The sequence below is a fragment of the Ranitomeya variabilis genome, chromosome 1, assembly GCF_051348905.1.
Source record: "Ranitomeya variabilis isolate aRanVar5 chromosome 1, aRanVar5.hap1, whole genome shotgun sequence".
Classification (NCBI taxonomy): Eukaryota; Metazoa; Chordata; class Amphibia; order Anura; family Dendrobatidae; genus Ranitomeya; species Ranitomeya variabilis.
Window position 1 is genome coordinate 119,051,038 of NC_135232.1, and position 17,731 is coordinate 119,068,768.

At 42.1% G+C, this 17,731-nt stretch overlaps 1 protein-coding gene across 3 annotated transcripts in view; it reads right to left on the reverse strand.

The window, feature by feature from the left end:
• SSBP2 (single stranded DNA binding protein 2) overlaps positions 1 to 17,731 on the reverse strand; it is a 196,710-nt gene that overhangs the window by 115,007 nt on the left and 63,972 nt on the right. For all 3 annotated transcript variants that reach the window (XM_077288492.1, XM_077288483.1, XM_077288502.1), the window contains exons 3-4: positions 12,972 to 13,033; positions 6,042 to 6,126 (exon numbers count right to left, since the gene is read on the reverse strand). In XM_077288492.1, coding sequence (XP_077144607.1) covers positions 6,042 to 6,126; positions 12,972 to 13,033 — 147 coding nt within the window. The remainder of the gene's footprint in view (positions 1 to 6,041; positions 6,127 to 12,971; positions 13,034 to 17,731) is intronic.

A 17,731-nucleotide genomic window follows, 5' to 3' on the forward strand; every position in this document is an offset into this window, starting at 1 on the left:
GTCTACACACATACATGCACGTCTACACACATGCATGCACGTCTACACACATGCATGCACGTCTACACACATGCATGCACGTCTACACACATGCATGCACGTCTACACACATGCATGCACGTCTACACACACATACATACGTTTACACAAAAATACACGTCTACACACATACATACACACACATACACATCTACACACATACATACACGCATGCATACACGCATGCATACATACACGCATGCATACATACACGTCTACACACATACACGTACACACACACACACACACACACTAACTTTACTAGAGAAAGGAAAGCTAGTTCTGATCTACTACTATATGCAAAAGCACAAAAAGTACAAGATATAAAAGCCCAGGGACACAAGAGTGATGTGGTCACCAGGACCTGAAATGGACTACGTAACACAATAGGATATAGCATCACTTACTGAACCATGGGGTGGCCCACACGGCCGCTCTGCAGGACCATGTCACCTCAATTCTTTTACTCTTTGAATTGGTGAGGGTCCAATGGACTAACCCGAAAAGATCATAATGTTATGACATATCGTAGCAATGATGTAGAAACAGCTTCAAAATGAACATGATAAACAGAAAGATAAATATTTCCTATGTACTGTATCACACAGAAATCATTAACATTTTGAAAGGTTTATAAAGCAACCAAATAGCAAAATCCAATGTGTATAGGACAAAAAAACAAAACAAAACAACAAAGCAGCACATTTACTGAAATTATTAAATACTGAATTTAAGAAAAAGAAAAAAAACGAGGAGGGAACATCACAACTTTATAATTTTTTCTGGTGTTTTTTAAGTATATTATTTTATCTTGGTGGAAACGCACTTGTAAAGTGTCTTGCAGACCGTAGTGGTAACAGATGGCCACTCACTTATTTATATCCTGCTTTTTGGAGGTCAGTTTACCCAACCTTTCAATTATACCACTAGAAACGATGAGAGCGGATATACATTTAATTAAACTTATGCATAGCAAATGAGAGATTCTTAAAGGAGACTCTTCACATAAAGATGCATTACAAGGACCTCTTGATGGCAAGCTCTGCATTTCATGACTGCGAGAAACTGAAAATGACAAAGGCCACAATGCATAGAAAATTAATTGGAAATATTTGACCTACAATAATTGGAAATATTTGACCTACAATGGTTAATAAGGCATGGGTACACAATATTACTAGAATTTACCCATCATTATGAACTCTAGTGGAAGCTTTTATTACAACCACATTCAGGCTCCATTTCCAAGTCCAATCAAGCAGAATTATATAATTATGAATTCAGCTCTGCAGCATAACATATGCAGAAAGTCGCAATCAGTACAAAAGAGTCAATGCAAACTATAGTTTCTCACTTTGTTTGGTGCATATATTATACACACAAAATTGAGTAATTTTGGAACTGCATCGCATTAGTTCTCTTGTAATGACTGTGTCTCTCTCTCTCTCTATATATATATATATATATACACACACACGTATATATATTATATAGCCTCAGACTAGTGCATAGCTAAGCACTGATAATTCAGGCAGCTGATGCTTCTGTTCCGCTGTTTCATGATTTAGCACCAAACAGCAAAAAATAACTCCTTCTCACTTCATTCTGTAACTCACACAAAATTGTAAAGTCCTTCCTGCAGAAGCCAAACAAAAGCATTTGCATGCAATGACACATATGCTCCGCACATTAATTCACATACTTTCCACACTGTTATAATAAAGAAACCCTGATAACTGTACAGCGCATTCTCCCTACTGCAAACTACACAAGTGATTCCGCCACCGACTGTTACAGAGCCCCGACACAAGGCCAGAAGGCATGCTCTTCCCTAAAAATCTGAAGAGGAAAGCGGAAACATTTCTGCTAAACCAGTAATAGCAAATATCATAAGATCACTACAGTGAACCTCTCCGGAGATGGAAATCATACATAGGTAACATTGTCCGGCGTTACCCTACAAGTCTGCCATCACTATTCTCCCATGCTGGGGGTCTTGCGACCAGAAGCATGCAATCTGCACACTCCACATCCCAACTAGATGGGAGCAGCCCTGCACAATGCAAGTGTATTGAGTGAAGCCGGAAAAAGTCTAGTCGGAATGTGCCCAGTAGTATGCAGATCACATACTTGTAGTCACATGACCGCCGGCACCAGAGAATCCCCACAGCGCACTGTGCATGCAATGTGAGCATTCACACGTAGAGTGCCTGCAGATTTGTACAGAAGACTGGACAAAACTTTTAAAAAAAATAGCATGCACAACTTTTTTTAAAAAATATCCCAGCGTTATTATCATAATCCCCTGCACTTCTCTGAAGAGAGATCAGATGAATTGCAAATGTAAAGCATTTATCATATCATCAAGAACTTCAGAGATTCAACTGCAGTGAAGAAGGCCCCGGACCGTCTCCTAAAGAGGGTTCAACTATGGGAATCGGTTAAAGGGAACTAGTCATGCGGAGAAATGCTAACAACCTGCAAATATGGGGTTAATCTGCAGGTTAATAGCATTCTGAGGGTATGTGCACACGTTGCGGATTTTGCTGCAGATCCGTAGCGGATTGGCCGCTGCGAATTCGCAGCAGTTTTCCCTGAGTTTACAGTACCATGTAAACCTATGGAAAACAAAATCTACAGTGCCCATGCTGCGGAAAAAAAGCGCGGAAACGCTGTGTTGTTTATTCCGCAGCATGTCAATTCTTTGTGCAGATTCCGCAGCGGTTTACACCTGATCCATAATAGGAATCCGCAGGTGTAAAACCGCAGGTGGAATCCGCACAAAATCCGCAAAAAAATTGTGGTAAATCCACGGTAATTCCGCAGTGCGGTTAACCTGCGGATTTACCAAAATCAGTCCGGAAAAATCTGCAGAGTAATCCACAGCATGAGTAAGCTTCAGGACTTAAGCCGCCGCTGCCGGGAGAAAATTAACTTTATTCCTCCTGGCAGATTTCAGGTTTCAGTGACGGCGGTGGCATGGGTTCACTCACCGTGGCTGTAACCACGCCCTCAGCACGGACTGACAGCCGTAATGCTGAGCTGCTGTCAGTCAGTGCACGGGGCGCGGTTACAGCCGCCGCACTCTATACACAGAACGGTGAGTGAACCCGCGCTGGCACCACCCCTGTGACGGAGACCTGAATGCTCCAAGTTTATTTCCTCCCGGCAGTGTGGGTCAAGTGCTAGTGACAGGCAGGTTCAGAACGCTATTAGCCTGCAAATGAACCCCATATCTGCAGGTTAATAGCATTTTTTCACGTGACCGGTTCCATGCTCAGGAAGGGCGGCATGCGTCACTACCCTTGAATGAACAGTGCGACAGAGGATTTAGGCTACGTGCCCATGATCAGGAATAGCAGCGTTCTGGACGCAGCACACTCGCACTGTGCCCAAAACGCTGCGTTCTACATTACTAACACAATGGATGGGATTTATAGAAATCCCATGCCCACTGTGCTTCTATCTGATGCTGTGTAAAGTAACCCGCGGCGCCGGTTTACATGCCACAGCATGTCAATGTCTGTTGCAGAGACAGTCGTCTACACAATAGAAGCTTCCACAATAGAAAAGTATTGAATGCGGTAAATCTGCATTGTTCAGGGAACACATGCGGATTTACCTGTGTGATCAGAACGAAGCATTTTGGATGCAGCAAAAACAGCCTGTGTCCAAAGCGCTGCCGTTTCCTGATCGTGGGCACACAGCCTTTGAACGGCAGAACAAAAAAAATAACACTCATCTCCAAGAAAAACCATCAAGGACAGACAGATTTTGCAGGAAGTACAGGGATTGGACTGAGGAAAACTTGTATTCTCTGATGAAGGCTCTTTCAGACTGCTGGGACATCTAGAAGAGTGACTGTCACGAAAAAAAAAAAAAAGAAGAACGCTAGCACGAGTCTGGTGTCATGCCAACATTAAAGCATCCTGAGAATACTCATGTGCTGGAGCGTCTCATCCATCATCCATGGAGGGGAATCACTCACAATTTTGCCGAAGAACACTGCCATAAATAAAATAATGGGGTCTACACAACCTCCAAGAGCAACTCCTCCCGGCGCTCCAGGAACAATTTAGTGACGAACAATGCTTTTTCCAGCAGACCAGGTCACAAGGAAAAAGAGGTAACCAAGTAACTTTGGGAACAAAACATTGACATTTTGGGGGCCTGGCCAGGAAACTCCCCAGATCTCAATCCCACTGTGAACCTGTGGTTATTCCCCAAAAAGTGGCTGAACAAAGAAAACACAGAAATTGTGATAAAGTCCAAGCACTGCCTGGACGAGAATGGGTCATCAGTCAGGATTTGGCCCAGGAGCCGATATCCAGCAGTCAGGGCGAAGGGCAAAAGTCTTGAAAAGTAAGGTACAACGCTGTAAATATTGAGCCTTTACATAAACTTGATGCATTTATCAATAAAAGTTAATAAGTTATGAAACTCTGAATTGTCCATCAGTGACCAAAGAAACATCCGGCTAACGATCTAAAATCACTGAAGCAGCAAACAACGAGAAAAACAAAATTTGTGGCCGAATAAAAATGTTTGGACAATGACTAAAATACAGAACAGAGCAAAATATAGCGCAACCCAACTAAAGGCGGCACAGGAACCAGATAGGGATTACCGAAAAACATATTCCCTGTGCAGTCACTATAGGAGAAATCTCCACTGACTGCACAGGCCAATATATTTCTGGGTCATTGCCAGCTGGCACCTGTGGTTCCCCTATATATGTTTCATTGAGGCCGCGCATGTAGTGGAGTTATATAATGTGCTGTTTATTCTGGCCTGTACCTTAGTCACTAGCCGCACGAAAATCTTATTTTTTTTTACAAAAAATATATTAATAAATTTCAGTTCAGGTTGAAGCAGAAAATGCTGCAGAACAACAAAGCTTGAGGACATTTGACCATGAGGCCATTTCTAGGTATGATGTTCCTTAACCAACACAGACACAATGAAGTTTATGAGCGAGTGTGACAACATTGCGAAACGAGCTCTGACTAAGCCGGAAAATATTCACAAAACGAAAATATTCACAAAACTGTCCTAACAACAAATAAACAGCAAATTCCACCAACTCCAGTCACCTTACACCGGCCACACAATGTACCCAGCAGTCCTCACAACTGTGATATGCTCACGCTGCAATGTTTCACGCTCCACACAACAACATGGCGCATAACACTGCGCACAACAACGATGACATGGTGCACAACGACGACATGGCGCACAACAACGATGACATGGCGCATAACGACGACATGGCACACAGCGACGACATGGCGCACAACAACGATGACATGGCGCACAACAACAATGACATGGCGCACAACAACAATGACATGGCGCACAACAACAATGACATGGCGCACAACAACAATGACATGGCGCACAACAACAATGACATGGCGCACAACAACAATGACATGGCGCACAACAACAATGACATGGCGCACAACAACAATGACATGGCGCACAACAACAACGACATGGCATACAATGACATGGTGCATAACATTGTGCACAACAAAGATGACATGGCGCACCAGGACAACATGGCACACAGCAACGATGAAATGGCACACAACGACAACATCGTACAACAACATTGCACACAACGATGACATGGCGCACAACGACGACATGGCACACAGCAAAGATGACATGGCATACAGCGACGACGACATGGCGCATAACAACATTGCGCACTACAAAGAAGACACGGTGCACAACGACAACATGGCACACAGCAAGGACATGGCACACAGCAACGATGACATGGTGCACAATGACGACATGGCACACAGCAATGACATGGCACACAGCAACAATGACATGGTGCACAGCAACGACTACATGGCGCCTAACAACATTGCGCAGAACAACGACGACATGGTGCACAATGCGTCTCTTCCACAGTAAGATCACATAAATGTGAAATGAGCAGTAAATCACAATACTGAATGAAACGAGCAGTGAGAAGTGCAGCCACTTACGTAATCGTGAAAGGCCTTTGCTTCACTTGAATGTTCACAGGTTTCTCGTCTTTCTGGAGCAGCACAGTACAGATCCCAAAATACACTGAAAAACACAGAAAAAGGAGGTAAAAATATCTTCCAAACGTGTTAATAGATGTAACAGCTTGTCCATTCAAATGATTCTCCAACGTTTATTATCATGCTATTTTTAAGTGAATACTTTAAAAAAATACCTTAAGATATAAATTTTCCTTAAGTGGTAGGCGTCCAATTACTGATGCAGCGCTCTGTGACTGGCAAGAGCCTGGCTGCATAAAGCCACCACACTTGGTGGAGTACAGACGCTTAGCGCGACACAGAATTTTAGCGTTTAGCTCTGTACAGCTGGAATTCTGTATCAGAACACAGGTGCATCGACAAATTGAAGAATTAATTGGTGCAAATTTTCAGTCCGATTAGGGTATGGGGGTGGAGTACTGGTTCTGTGTGAAGACACTAGCCGAGCATCACATAGGAGCAGATCCTCGAGGGGCACAGGGAGACAAAGTCCATAGATGATTTCTGACAAAACATTTATTTTTGTTCATCTTACAAGGCTCTGACTTACAAGAGTCTGACTTACAAGTTAGGTACCTCTCCTAGATGCAACTTGCTAGAAAGCAGGAAATAAAGGGCTAATTTGCATACATTTCTCCCATGGAGCATTGCCTGCAAGACTCCATAATGAACTCTCTTTACACAGAATCAGGACTTTCCACTTGTTGCTTTAAGGGGGTTTCACACTGATGAGTGGTCCCTACCGGAGTGTCTGGCTCGACATTCATCCCTGGTCATGTTACAAGGCTCGGTAAAAGACTAATCGGGGTCTGTGTCAGTCAAGGCACATTTTCTGTAAGTATCTACCCTCAAAATATAACAAATATACAGTAAAAAACACAATGTTTGACACATGATAACTATAATGACCTCCTACTTGTGGCTAGTAGAGACGTCTAAAGTCACGGTCGCACGGTCAGTATTTGGTCAGTAATTTACCTCAGTATTTGTAAGCCAAAACCAGGAGTGGGTGATAGAAATATGTCACCACTTCTGGATTTATTATACTTTTCCTCTGATTGTTCCACTCCTGGTTTTGGCTTACAGATACTGAGGTAAAATACTGACCAAATACTGATAGTGTGAATGTGGCCTAATAGAAACTCCACCATCCAGACTCCTGAATAGACAGCAGAGATTAGAATGATTACCCAAGAAGTTAACAATTCTGATCCATTGCTGGGAAGCTGGGGCACAAGCCCTAGAAGAGACCAAGACGGTTTAACATTATGATAAATGGAATCTGTCAGCAGGTTTTGAGAGCAGCATGATGTAGGGGGTGAGATACTGATTCCAGGGATGTGTCACTTGTTTGAATGTGTGTTGCTGTTTCAGTAAAAATCAGTGTTTTATCAGCAGGAGATTATAACTACAGGACAAGCTGCCTCGCGCCTCCTAGTCAAGTGCTCTGTATAATCCTGCCCCCACCACTAATTGGCAGCTTTCTGACAATTTATAGGGTCAGATTCAGCAAGAGCAGAATTGTTCATGTTAGTTTTGATGAAGAAGCATGATGGAGTCAGACGCTCATGATTCATGAAGAAGTGCACTCCTCTTCATGAATCTGGAGCGCCTGATGAATGGTGTGCGCCTCCATGCGCTGCGCCACAAACCTCAGTCCAGTCATGTACTGGAGGGAGATTTCTTGGGTGAGGAACATCACAGCTCGTCATGAATTAGATGACATGGCACACGCCTCCACCATGCCCTGTCCCACTCCAGCTCAGCTCGCAGAGCCGGGAGACACTGGTGTGAAGATGCCAAAAGTTGCAAAATTTAGGCACAACTCTGCAACCTTAGGTTGTAACTACAATTTTTGAAACTTTTTAAAGCTTTTACGGCAGAATTCTGACATAAAACATTTTGATAAATCAGGCGTATAGTGTACACACAAAGCTGTCAATCAGTGGTGTGGGCGGGATTATACAGAGCTCAGCAGTCTGAGCACTGCAAGATCTGCAACAGTGAATCTATCAATATTACAGCAAGGAGCCTAGCAAGTGACATCGCTGGAATCAGGGTCTCTGCCCCTACATCACACTGGTCTCAGAGTATATAGCAAAAACCTGGTCAGATTTCCTTTAACAGAGAAGTCGGATTTTAATACTTTTACAGGGGAAACACACCTTAAAAAGCAGACACAGTTTAAGACAATATAATAAGGCACAATGGTAAGAACACATGTTAAAGGGGTTGTATACGATTAATTTATGAACCCAAAAACTTGCAGATATACAAAAAATAAGCAATACTGGACCTCCTCAGGTACAGGACTGCCTCTCCATTGCTGCTCCAGTCAATGTTGCGGTGATGTAATGACTATACCGCATATGACTGCTGCAGCCAATCACTGGGCTCATCTGTGATGCAGATGTAGAACGCGAATAGCTGCAGCGGTCACTTGAGCTGCAGTCATGTTGTCATCATTGCGGCTGGTCAATGACCGGGGCAGCAGTGGAGAGGTAGTGCTGGATGGACAATGAGATGATGGATGGGTATTAGAAGGTTTGTCATTTTCTGTGTCTTAAAGATTATGGGGAAATAAAAATTAATCCTGGACAACTATTTTTTTTTTTTTTTAACAAAGCTGGAAAAAAAAGAGATACTTAGTCCTGTAACAAAGCTAGGCTACATGCAATATAAAATGCAGGATGACTTCACAATGTCTTAAAGGGCTTCATCGGCCATCTTGATTTTCCACTCTGTTGAATGAAGTCCAAATTATTACCCTCTAGGATAGGACAGAAGCTGTAAAACGGCTACTAAAGCTGAGAAACTGAAATATTAATGATGATCCCGGCATCTAGACTGTTTGTTCTTTGCTTGCTGGAGCCGGGGCGCTCAGACACACACGGCTGAAGATGATTCATAGCAATCCTTGTGAGACTCCATAAAAGCATTACACATGCACTTATTGGTGGGGCCTCGGATTTTGGATGCACTTGCAGATATGGCAATCGATGAGCAATGAGAGGAGCTATAGTGGTGACTACACATGTACTGGTGTGAATAGGCGCAGATACAGGGTCCGAGTTATAATCTACGGGGGCCGCTTACTGACTCGCTCTACAGTGCTGAAAACAGTACGAGAATAGTCCAGAACACTGAGGTTCAGCGGTCATTCTGTGGATGGCTTTCTTCTCGTTCTTCCTAGAGCAATAACTTTTTATTTTTCCGTTGACGTAGCCGTATGAGTGAGACGGCGATGGATTTGGACTCAGTGCGCCACTGGCAGGATTTACCCTGGAGGGGAGTAACTAAGACTACATGATCTTCACTAAAGCCTCTGATGGTGAGGGTAAGCTTGGGCCGTTAGGGTAATCACCAGGTGCCACTCAAGGCCACTGCCTGAACCCACAGTAGCTGACCAAAGGGTCAGAGACACAACACGAAAGCAAAGATAAAGACATGGTCAGACAGTCCGAGGTTGGGGCAGACAGGAGCAGAGAGGTAGGACAAAACGGGTGAGCAAGCCAAGTTGCTAACAGGAGAGTCAAAACAAAACATGCACCTTGTCAGATCAACAGACAAGGATTTAAACTAGGAACCTAAGTTCAGGCATGGTGTGCATGGAGATGCTGCCTAATATATACCCTGCTGGCAGGGGATGGGTCAGGGAAGCAAAACTCTGCATCACACAGCCGGTTAAATTTCTGCAGAGTCCGGCCGCAGCCAGGTGGAGACCCTCCAGCTACAGGGGAAAGCAGCAGTGCTGGGAGTCCAGCAAGAAGATGCTCACCATGGTAGCTTGACACTGGGAGGAGCAGAGCGGTCAACGCAGTTAGTAGGAAGGTGCTGAGAAAATGTGAGTTACAGGCGTGACAATGAGGGTTTGATTTTTTTTTGCCTGACAAGTTGTAGTTTTGATTGACACCATTCATTTTAATTGATTCAATTAATTTAATTTGTAAAGCGCTGCGGAATATGTTGGCGCTATATAAATAAAATTATTATTATTTATTATTATTCATTTTACCACAAGATTTAATGGAAAATAGGAAAAACTTCCAAGTCCCATAAACGTATTCTGAAACTTATTCTGCTGTGGTTCTTAGGTTTTGCTTTTACAGTGTTTATTCTGTGGTAAAAAGAACTGTGAATCATGATCCCCCTAGGTCAGTACGATTATGGCATTACCAAACTTACAGCAATTTTATTTTATTATTTAAGTAAAACAAAATGTGTTTTTTTTTTGCTTGTATCGCTATTTTGCTAGACAACATTCCTAGGTAACATTTTTATTTTTCCTAATGATTAAGCTATGTGAGGGCTTGTTTATTGTGCATCTAGCTGAGTATTTTATTGATACCAGTTGGGGATACAGTGCCTTGCATAAGTATTCGGCTCCCTGGAACTTTTCAACCTTTTCCCACATATCATGCTTCAAACAAAGATACCAAATGTAAAATTTTGGTGAAGAATCAACAACAAGTGGAACACAATTGTGAAGTTGAACTAAATTTATTGGTTATTTTAAATTTTTGTGGAAATTCAAAAACTGAAAAGTGGGGCGTGCAATATTATTCAGCCCCTTTAACTTAATACTTTGTTGCGCCACCTTTTGCTGTGATTACAGCTGCAAGTCGCTGGGGTATGTGTCTATCAGTTTTGTATATCGAGAGACTGAAATTCTTGCCCATTCTTCCTTGGCAAACAGCTCGAGCTCAGTGAGGTTTGATGGAGATCATTTGTGAACAGCAGTTTTCAGCTCTTTCCACAGATTCTCGATTGGATTGAGGTCTGGACTTTGACTTGGCCATTCTAACACATGGATACGTTTATTTGTGAACCATTCCATTGTAGATTTTGCTTTATGTTTGGGATCATTGTCTTATTGGAAGACAAATTTCCGTCCCAGTCTCAGGTCTTTTGCAGACTCCCAACAGGTTTTCTTCAAGAATGGTCCTGTATTTGGCTCCATCCATCTTCCCATCAATTTTAACTATCTTCCCTGTCCCTGATGAAGAAAAGCAGGCCCAAACCATGATGCTGCCACCACCATGTTTGACAGTGGGGATGGTGTGTTCAGGGTGATGAGCTGCGTTACCTTTATGCCAAACATATCGTTTGGCATTGTTGCCAAAAAGTTTGATTTTGGTTTCATCTGACCAGAGCACCTTCTTCCACATGTTTGGTGTGTCTCCCAGGTGGCTTGTTGCAAACTTTAAACGACGCTTTTTATGGATATCTTTGAGAAATGGATTTCTTCTTGCCACTCTTCCATAAAGGCCATATTTGTGCAGTGTACGACAGATTGTTGTGCTATAGACAGACTGTTCCACCTCAGCTGTAGATCTCTGCAGTTCATCCAGAGTGATCATGGGCCTCTTGGCTGCATCTCTGATCAGTCTTCTCCTTGTTTGAGATGAAAGTTTGGAGGGACGGCCGGGTCTTGGTAGATTTGCAGTGGTATGATACTCCTTCCATTTCAATATGATCGCTTGCACAGTGCTCCTTGGGATGTTAAAGTTTTAGAAATCATTTTGTATCCAAATCCGGCTTTAAACTTCTCCACAACAGTATCACGGACCGGCCTGTTGTGTTCCTTGGCCTTCATGATGCTCTCTGTGCTTCAAACAGAACCCTGAGACTATCACAGAGCAGGTGCATTTATACGGAGACTTGATTACACACAGGTGGATTATATTTATCATCATTAGGCATTTAGAACAACATTGGATCATTCAGAGATCCACAGTGAACTTCTGGAGTGAGTTTGCTGCACTAAAAGTAAAAGGGGCCGAATAATATTGCACGCCCCACTTTTCAGTTTTTGATTTTCCACAAAAATTTAAAATAAGCAATAAATTTTGTTAAACTTCACAATTGTGTTCCACTTGTTGTTGATTCTTCGCCAAAATTTTACATTTGGTATCTTTATGTTTGAAGCATGATATGTGGCAAAAGGTTGAAAAGTTCCAGGGAGCCGAATACTTCTGCAAGACACTGTATATATATATAAGGTTTTTATTGCATTTTTTTCTAGAGAAGAGCAAGGATAAAAAGAAAAACAAAAAAAACTTCCGTTTACAGTCATATTTACTGATTGGGTTAATTGATTTTAGGTTTTCATAGATTACACTTTCATGGACACAACGATAACAAATCTATTTAGTTTTTCAATTCTTCATAATGGGGGAAATAACTTTTTGCATTTTTAATATTTTGGATTCTTTAGTGACCTTTGGGACTTGTATCTGAAATCAGTCGTTTATACTGTAGCTTGCAATAACACAGGATTGCAGTATATAGTGAAAACCCTGTCCTTCCGACCTATGGGCTCGCTCACATGACTGTATTCTTGTTCAGAGTACTGCACGTAAAAAAACGGACGGCACCCGGACCAATGTTATTCAATGGGGTAGTGCAGGTAAGCATTTTTTCTTTCACAGACTGAATCTGCATGTGAAAAGAATAACAGCGTGCCCTAGTTTCTTCTGTAAATCACGTGACACTCACCCATTCAAGTCAGGTCCCATTCTATGATGGGAACCGATCTGGGCCCCATGATTTGCATTTTCCATATAAATGCCGCTATCAGAGACTGTTTAATATCAGCAATCAGAGCTCAGCTCCGGTCATTCAAAAATGCTGGTGATGCTGCTCCACGGCTGATGCCATTTTTGCATCGCCACCTTCCATTAAGGATCATTGAAGGGGGTCAGTATCAAACTAAGTCCCAACTACAATGCTCCTAAACCTATATAAGGTTGTACTTCTGAAACATTTTGGACAATTTTCTTTTTAAACATTTTTATTTTTTGCATTTTGACTCGTAAATGTTTGCTCTTGCTGACTCAATTCATTGAAACTCTTGAAGAATGGATAAAAAAAATGTTTTAGTCAACTTACCACCACCAAGAGTGTAGGAATCCTGGGGGCTCGCCCAATGTGATATTTTTCTCCCATCTTATCTGGAATGAAGAAGAACAAGTGTGTACGTATTATATATGCTACACACACCAACGACTATTACACAGAAAAGGAACATAGAAACTGACTTCTCGCCATCCTCGGATCCATCGTAATTCTTTTACGCTACGTTTATCTATGAATTAAGGCTTTTGGTGACTTGAACACCAACTGGTGAAATCACCGCACATGTTGGTCTCAGGCCATCAATCTCCTATGTGATTGGGACCAGAACCAAATGGCCGCTGATTGCATGCGTAAGACTGCACGCCTTCACTAAAAAACAGCATGAAGACAGAGGAACACAACACGCACTCATTTAGCCCCAGTGCCTAGAAAACACATTGAGCCACACATATCTGCAGCCAGAGCGGACAGACACTGACAGCATGGCACACTGGTAGCAATGGCTATGAGGAGCGAGGAGTAGGAGGCTGGGTATAGCACACCATGCTTCATTATGGACATGTGAACACTGGGAAAAGAAAGACGTGGAAAAATAAAAAGCTTTATAAGGAAGCCTGACGGCAGATTCATGCTGCCCATATTCTGCTCGGACTGAGGCAGAGCTCCGCTCAGTCATTCCAGGCAGGCATTTTTTACTGCGAAAAGCAGCAGAGTTTCAGAAGGGGGCAGGGAATGTACTACTAGGGTGACTAGCCCAAGGGGTGACTAGCCCAGGGGGTGACTAGCCTAAGGGGTGACTAGCCCAGGGGGCCCAGAGGCTTCTCCCTGCCCGCTGTGTGTATAGGGAGAGACTCGTCCATCCAGGAGAGTGGGGATGGAAGAAGCCCCATGGGCTAGTCACCTGAGCAACATGTTCCCTGGCTGGCTATCAAATGTATATCAATTATCAAATAGAGTCCATATATTAGATTAATGGCACTTCATATTAACATCATATACAAGCTAATATTAATTCGGTCAAGGGAAGAGAACCATAGAATAAAAATAATTACGGTAATCAATATTTAGACAACATTAAAATAACAGAGTGCTCAGTAGGGGGAGACACTTCTCAATCCGAAGAGAAAGGTGTTACTGCTATTTATCTAAAATGAAAAAGAGAAAAATATATAAATATATATAATAACCAATCAATCAATAAATGTCAAGTAACTTTTCGAGTATATAATGGTCTATAGTATATAGACTGTGAGTAGCAGAGATATGCCAAACCACTGCATGACCAGCTCTATCCTCACCTACTGTATCCTCACCCATCCCTTGTAGACTGTGAGCCCTCGCGGGCAGGGTCCTCTCTCCTCCTGGGCCAGGCATGACTGTATTGTTTTTTTTATTATGTATACCCCTACTCACAAGTAAAGTGCCAAGGAATAAATGGAGTAATAATAATAATAATAATAATATTCCAGAAAACACATAGCATTGAGCAAGAGTGAAACTCCAGACTAAGCAGTATAAACTGACACTCAATGTCCACCAAAGAGAATCACCATACACTGTGAAATGCAATCAAAAACGGTCATAAACTGTGGCTCAGAAGATAAAAGCATTAAATGGATCCACTAGTGGGTATATTGATATTATAAAGCCTGGACCACAGAAGTATTCCAAGATAATCCCTGGTACTAATATTACCTGTGTAGATGTGTGACAGAGGACAGAGTAACTCTAAACAGGATAGAGACATCCCAAAGGTGTGAGGGGAGACGTCGCTCATCTCCACAAGCCTCGCCATCCCAGATTAAATGGAGAGTTGGTCGCACATGGGTCTTGGTGAAGGGATTATTACCAAAATTGCAACAGATGCCCCATTAAGTGTCTGATTGCTGGGATCCCCAGAGTTCATGAGGACAATGCTCTGGATCTACAGGTGCTTCTCACAAAATTAGAATATCATCAAAAAGTTAATTTATTTCAGTTCTTCAATACAAAAAGTGAAACTCATATTATATAGAGTCGTTACAAACAGAGTGATCTATTTCAAGTGTTTATTTCCGTTAATGTTGATGATTATGGCTTACAGCCAATGAAAACCCAAAAGTCATTAACTCAGTAAATAAAAATAATTACAAAAAACACCTGCAAAGGCTTCCTCAGCGTTTAAAAAGGTCCCTTAGTCTGTTTCAGTAGGCTCCACAATCATGGGAAAGACTGCTGACATGACAGATGTCCAGAAGGCAGTCATTGACACACTTCACAAGGAGGGCAAGCCACAAAAGATAATTGCTAAAGAAGCTGGCTGTTCACAGAGTGCGGTGTCCAAGCATATTAATGGAAATAGATCACTCTGTAATGACTATATAATACTATATTTTTCAGACTACAACTCACATTTTTCCTCCAAAAACGTGGAGAAAAATAGGGGGGGTGAGTCTTATAGTCTGGATGTACCGTCTCTGGCTGAGGTGTGGGTGCGGCAGCGGTGGAGCAAAGGGTCACAGGAGGCTGCTGTGGCTACCTCCTGTGCCCACTGCTAAAGAGAAATTAGCTGGGCACAATGTTTGGGGGCCTACAAATCCTGGCGTGTTACAAAATAGTCACTGCAGCCGTAAATTAATTCACTGAGAGGTGCAATTTCTACAATAGGGTTTTTCTGCTGTTCTGGCACCTTAGTGGCTCTGCAAACGTTGTACGCAATGGCGCAAACTATTCTAGGGCTCCAAAAGCCAAACGGCGCTCCTTCCATCACAGCCCTGACGTGTGGCCTAACAGTAATTTCTGACAGCATATAGGGCAGCATTGCATTCGGGAAAAATTGTAGGTCCAGTTTTACCTATTGGCTCGTGAACCTGACAAATTTGCAGCAAATAGAAAAATTACACTTTTACCACTAAAATGTCATATTTCCACGTCCCAATGGTATAAAATTCTGTGAGGCACTTATGGGTTCAAAATACTCAATACACCCCTAGATGAATTCCTTAAGCAGTGAAGTGTCTAAGGGGTCACCTGGGGGGTTTATGCTGTTGTTTTGGCACCTTAGGGGCTCAGCTAAAGGAGCTTACAATCAATTCAAATGGAATCTGCGTTCTAAAGGCCAAGTAGTGCTCCTTCCCATCCGATCCCTGCCGTGTGCTCAAATAGTAGTGTACAACCACATATTGGGTAAAAATTGCAGAACAAATTATGGGGTACATTTTCTCCTATTACCCATTGAGAAAATTATAAATTTTGTGCTAAAGCAGTAATTTTTTCCTTTTCACATCTAAATGTTATAAAGTTTGGTGAATCACCTGTAGGTTAAAAATGGTCAGCACACCCATAGATTCCTTGAGGGGTCTAGTTTCCAAAATGGGGTCACTTGTGGGGGGGGGGGGTTTTCTACCGTTTTGGTATGTAAGGGGCTCAGCAAATGCGCCATGGCATTCACAATCAATTTCAGACAAATTTATGCTCCAAAAATCTAATCGCACTCTTTCCTTTCCAGACCCTGCATGTGCCCAAACAGCAGTTTCTGACCACATATGGGGTATCGTAAAGTTCAGACGAAATTGCATAACAGATTATGTGGTCTGTCTTTTCCTGTCATCCATTGTAAAAGTTACAAATTTGGGGCTAAAACAATATTCTAGCAGAAAAAAAACAAAATTTTCATTTTCACATTCACATTTCAAAAAGGTCTGTGAAGCACAAGCAAGTGAATTAAGCTCAACAACCCCTTAGATAAATTCCTTGATGAGTCTAGTTTTCCAAAATGGGGTCACTTGTTGGGGTTTCTATTGTTTTGGTACCTCAGGGGCTCTGCAAAGGAGACATGACGTCTGCAATCTATTCCAGACAAATTTACAATCCAAAAGACACTTTTTTCCCCCTTACGAGCCCCGCTGTGTCCAAACACAACTTTTTTACATGTGGCGGTACCATCATAGTCAGAAGAAAGTGGGCAACAAACTGTGCTGTCTACCTTTTCATGTTGCCTCTTGCAAATATGAAAAATTCGGGGCAAAAACTTTTTTAAAAAAAGAACATTTTCAATATGACGACCTAATGTTATCAAATTCTGTGTTGTACCTGCGAGTTAAAAATGCTCACTATAACACAGGATAAAATCCTTGAGGGGTATTGTTTCCAAAATGGGGTCATTTGTGGGAGTTTTCTCCTGTCTGGATGCATTAGGGGCCTGTGAAAATGCGACATGGAGCCTGCAATCTATTTCAGCCAAATTTATGTTCCGAAATTCAAATGGTGCTCCTTCCATTCTGAGCCTGAGGTTTCTGACCACACGTGGATCATCAGCGCACTCAGAAGAATCCAGGTAACAAATAGTGGGGTCCATTTTCTTGTGCTCTTAAAGTCTGAAAAAATGATGCAGATTTAAAGTAGACACATGAAAAATGTTGTTTATTAATTATTTTGTATGGCGTGACTAACTGGTTTAAGGATATGAAGATTGAAAGTTTGTAAAGTGCAAAATAAAATAGCCAAAATTTCTAAATTTTCACAAATAAATGCAAAACATAAAGGTCTAAATTTCCCACTAACATAAAGAACAATATGTCACGAAAAAAAAAAGAAAACAATCTCAGAATCACTCAGCGTTATTACCCCATAAAGTTACACTGGGCAGATTTTAAAAAGTTGTCCTGGTGAATAAGGTGAAAATTGTCTCGGTAAGTAAGAGGTTAAAATTACAATATTAACCCACAGAATTAGTCCATATGGAAAAAATAGGAATTCAGAAGTCAGAGAGATGAAAGACAATGGGTAGGCAGCGGGGGTTCGGACTGTTGTGA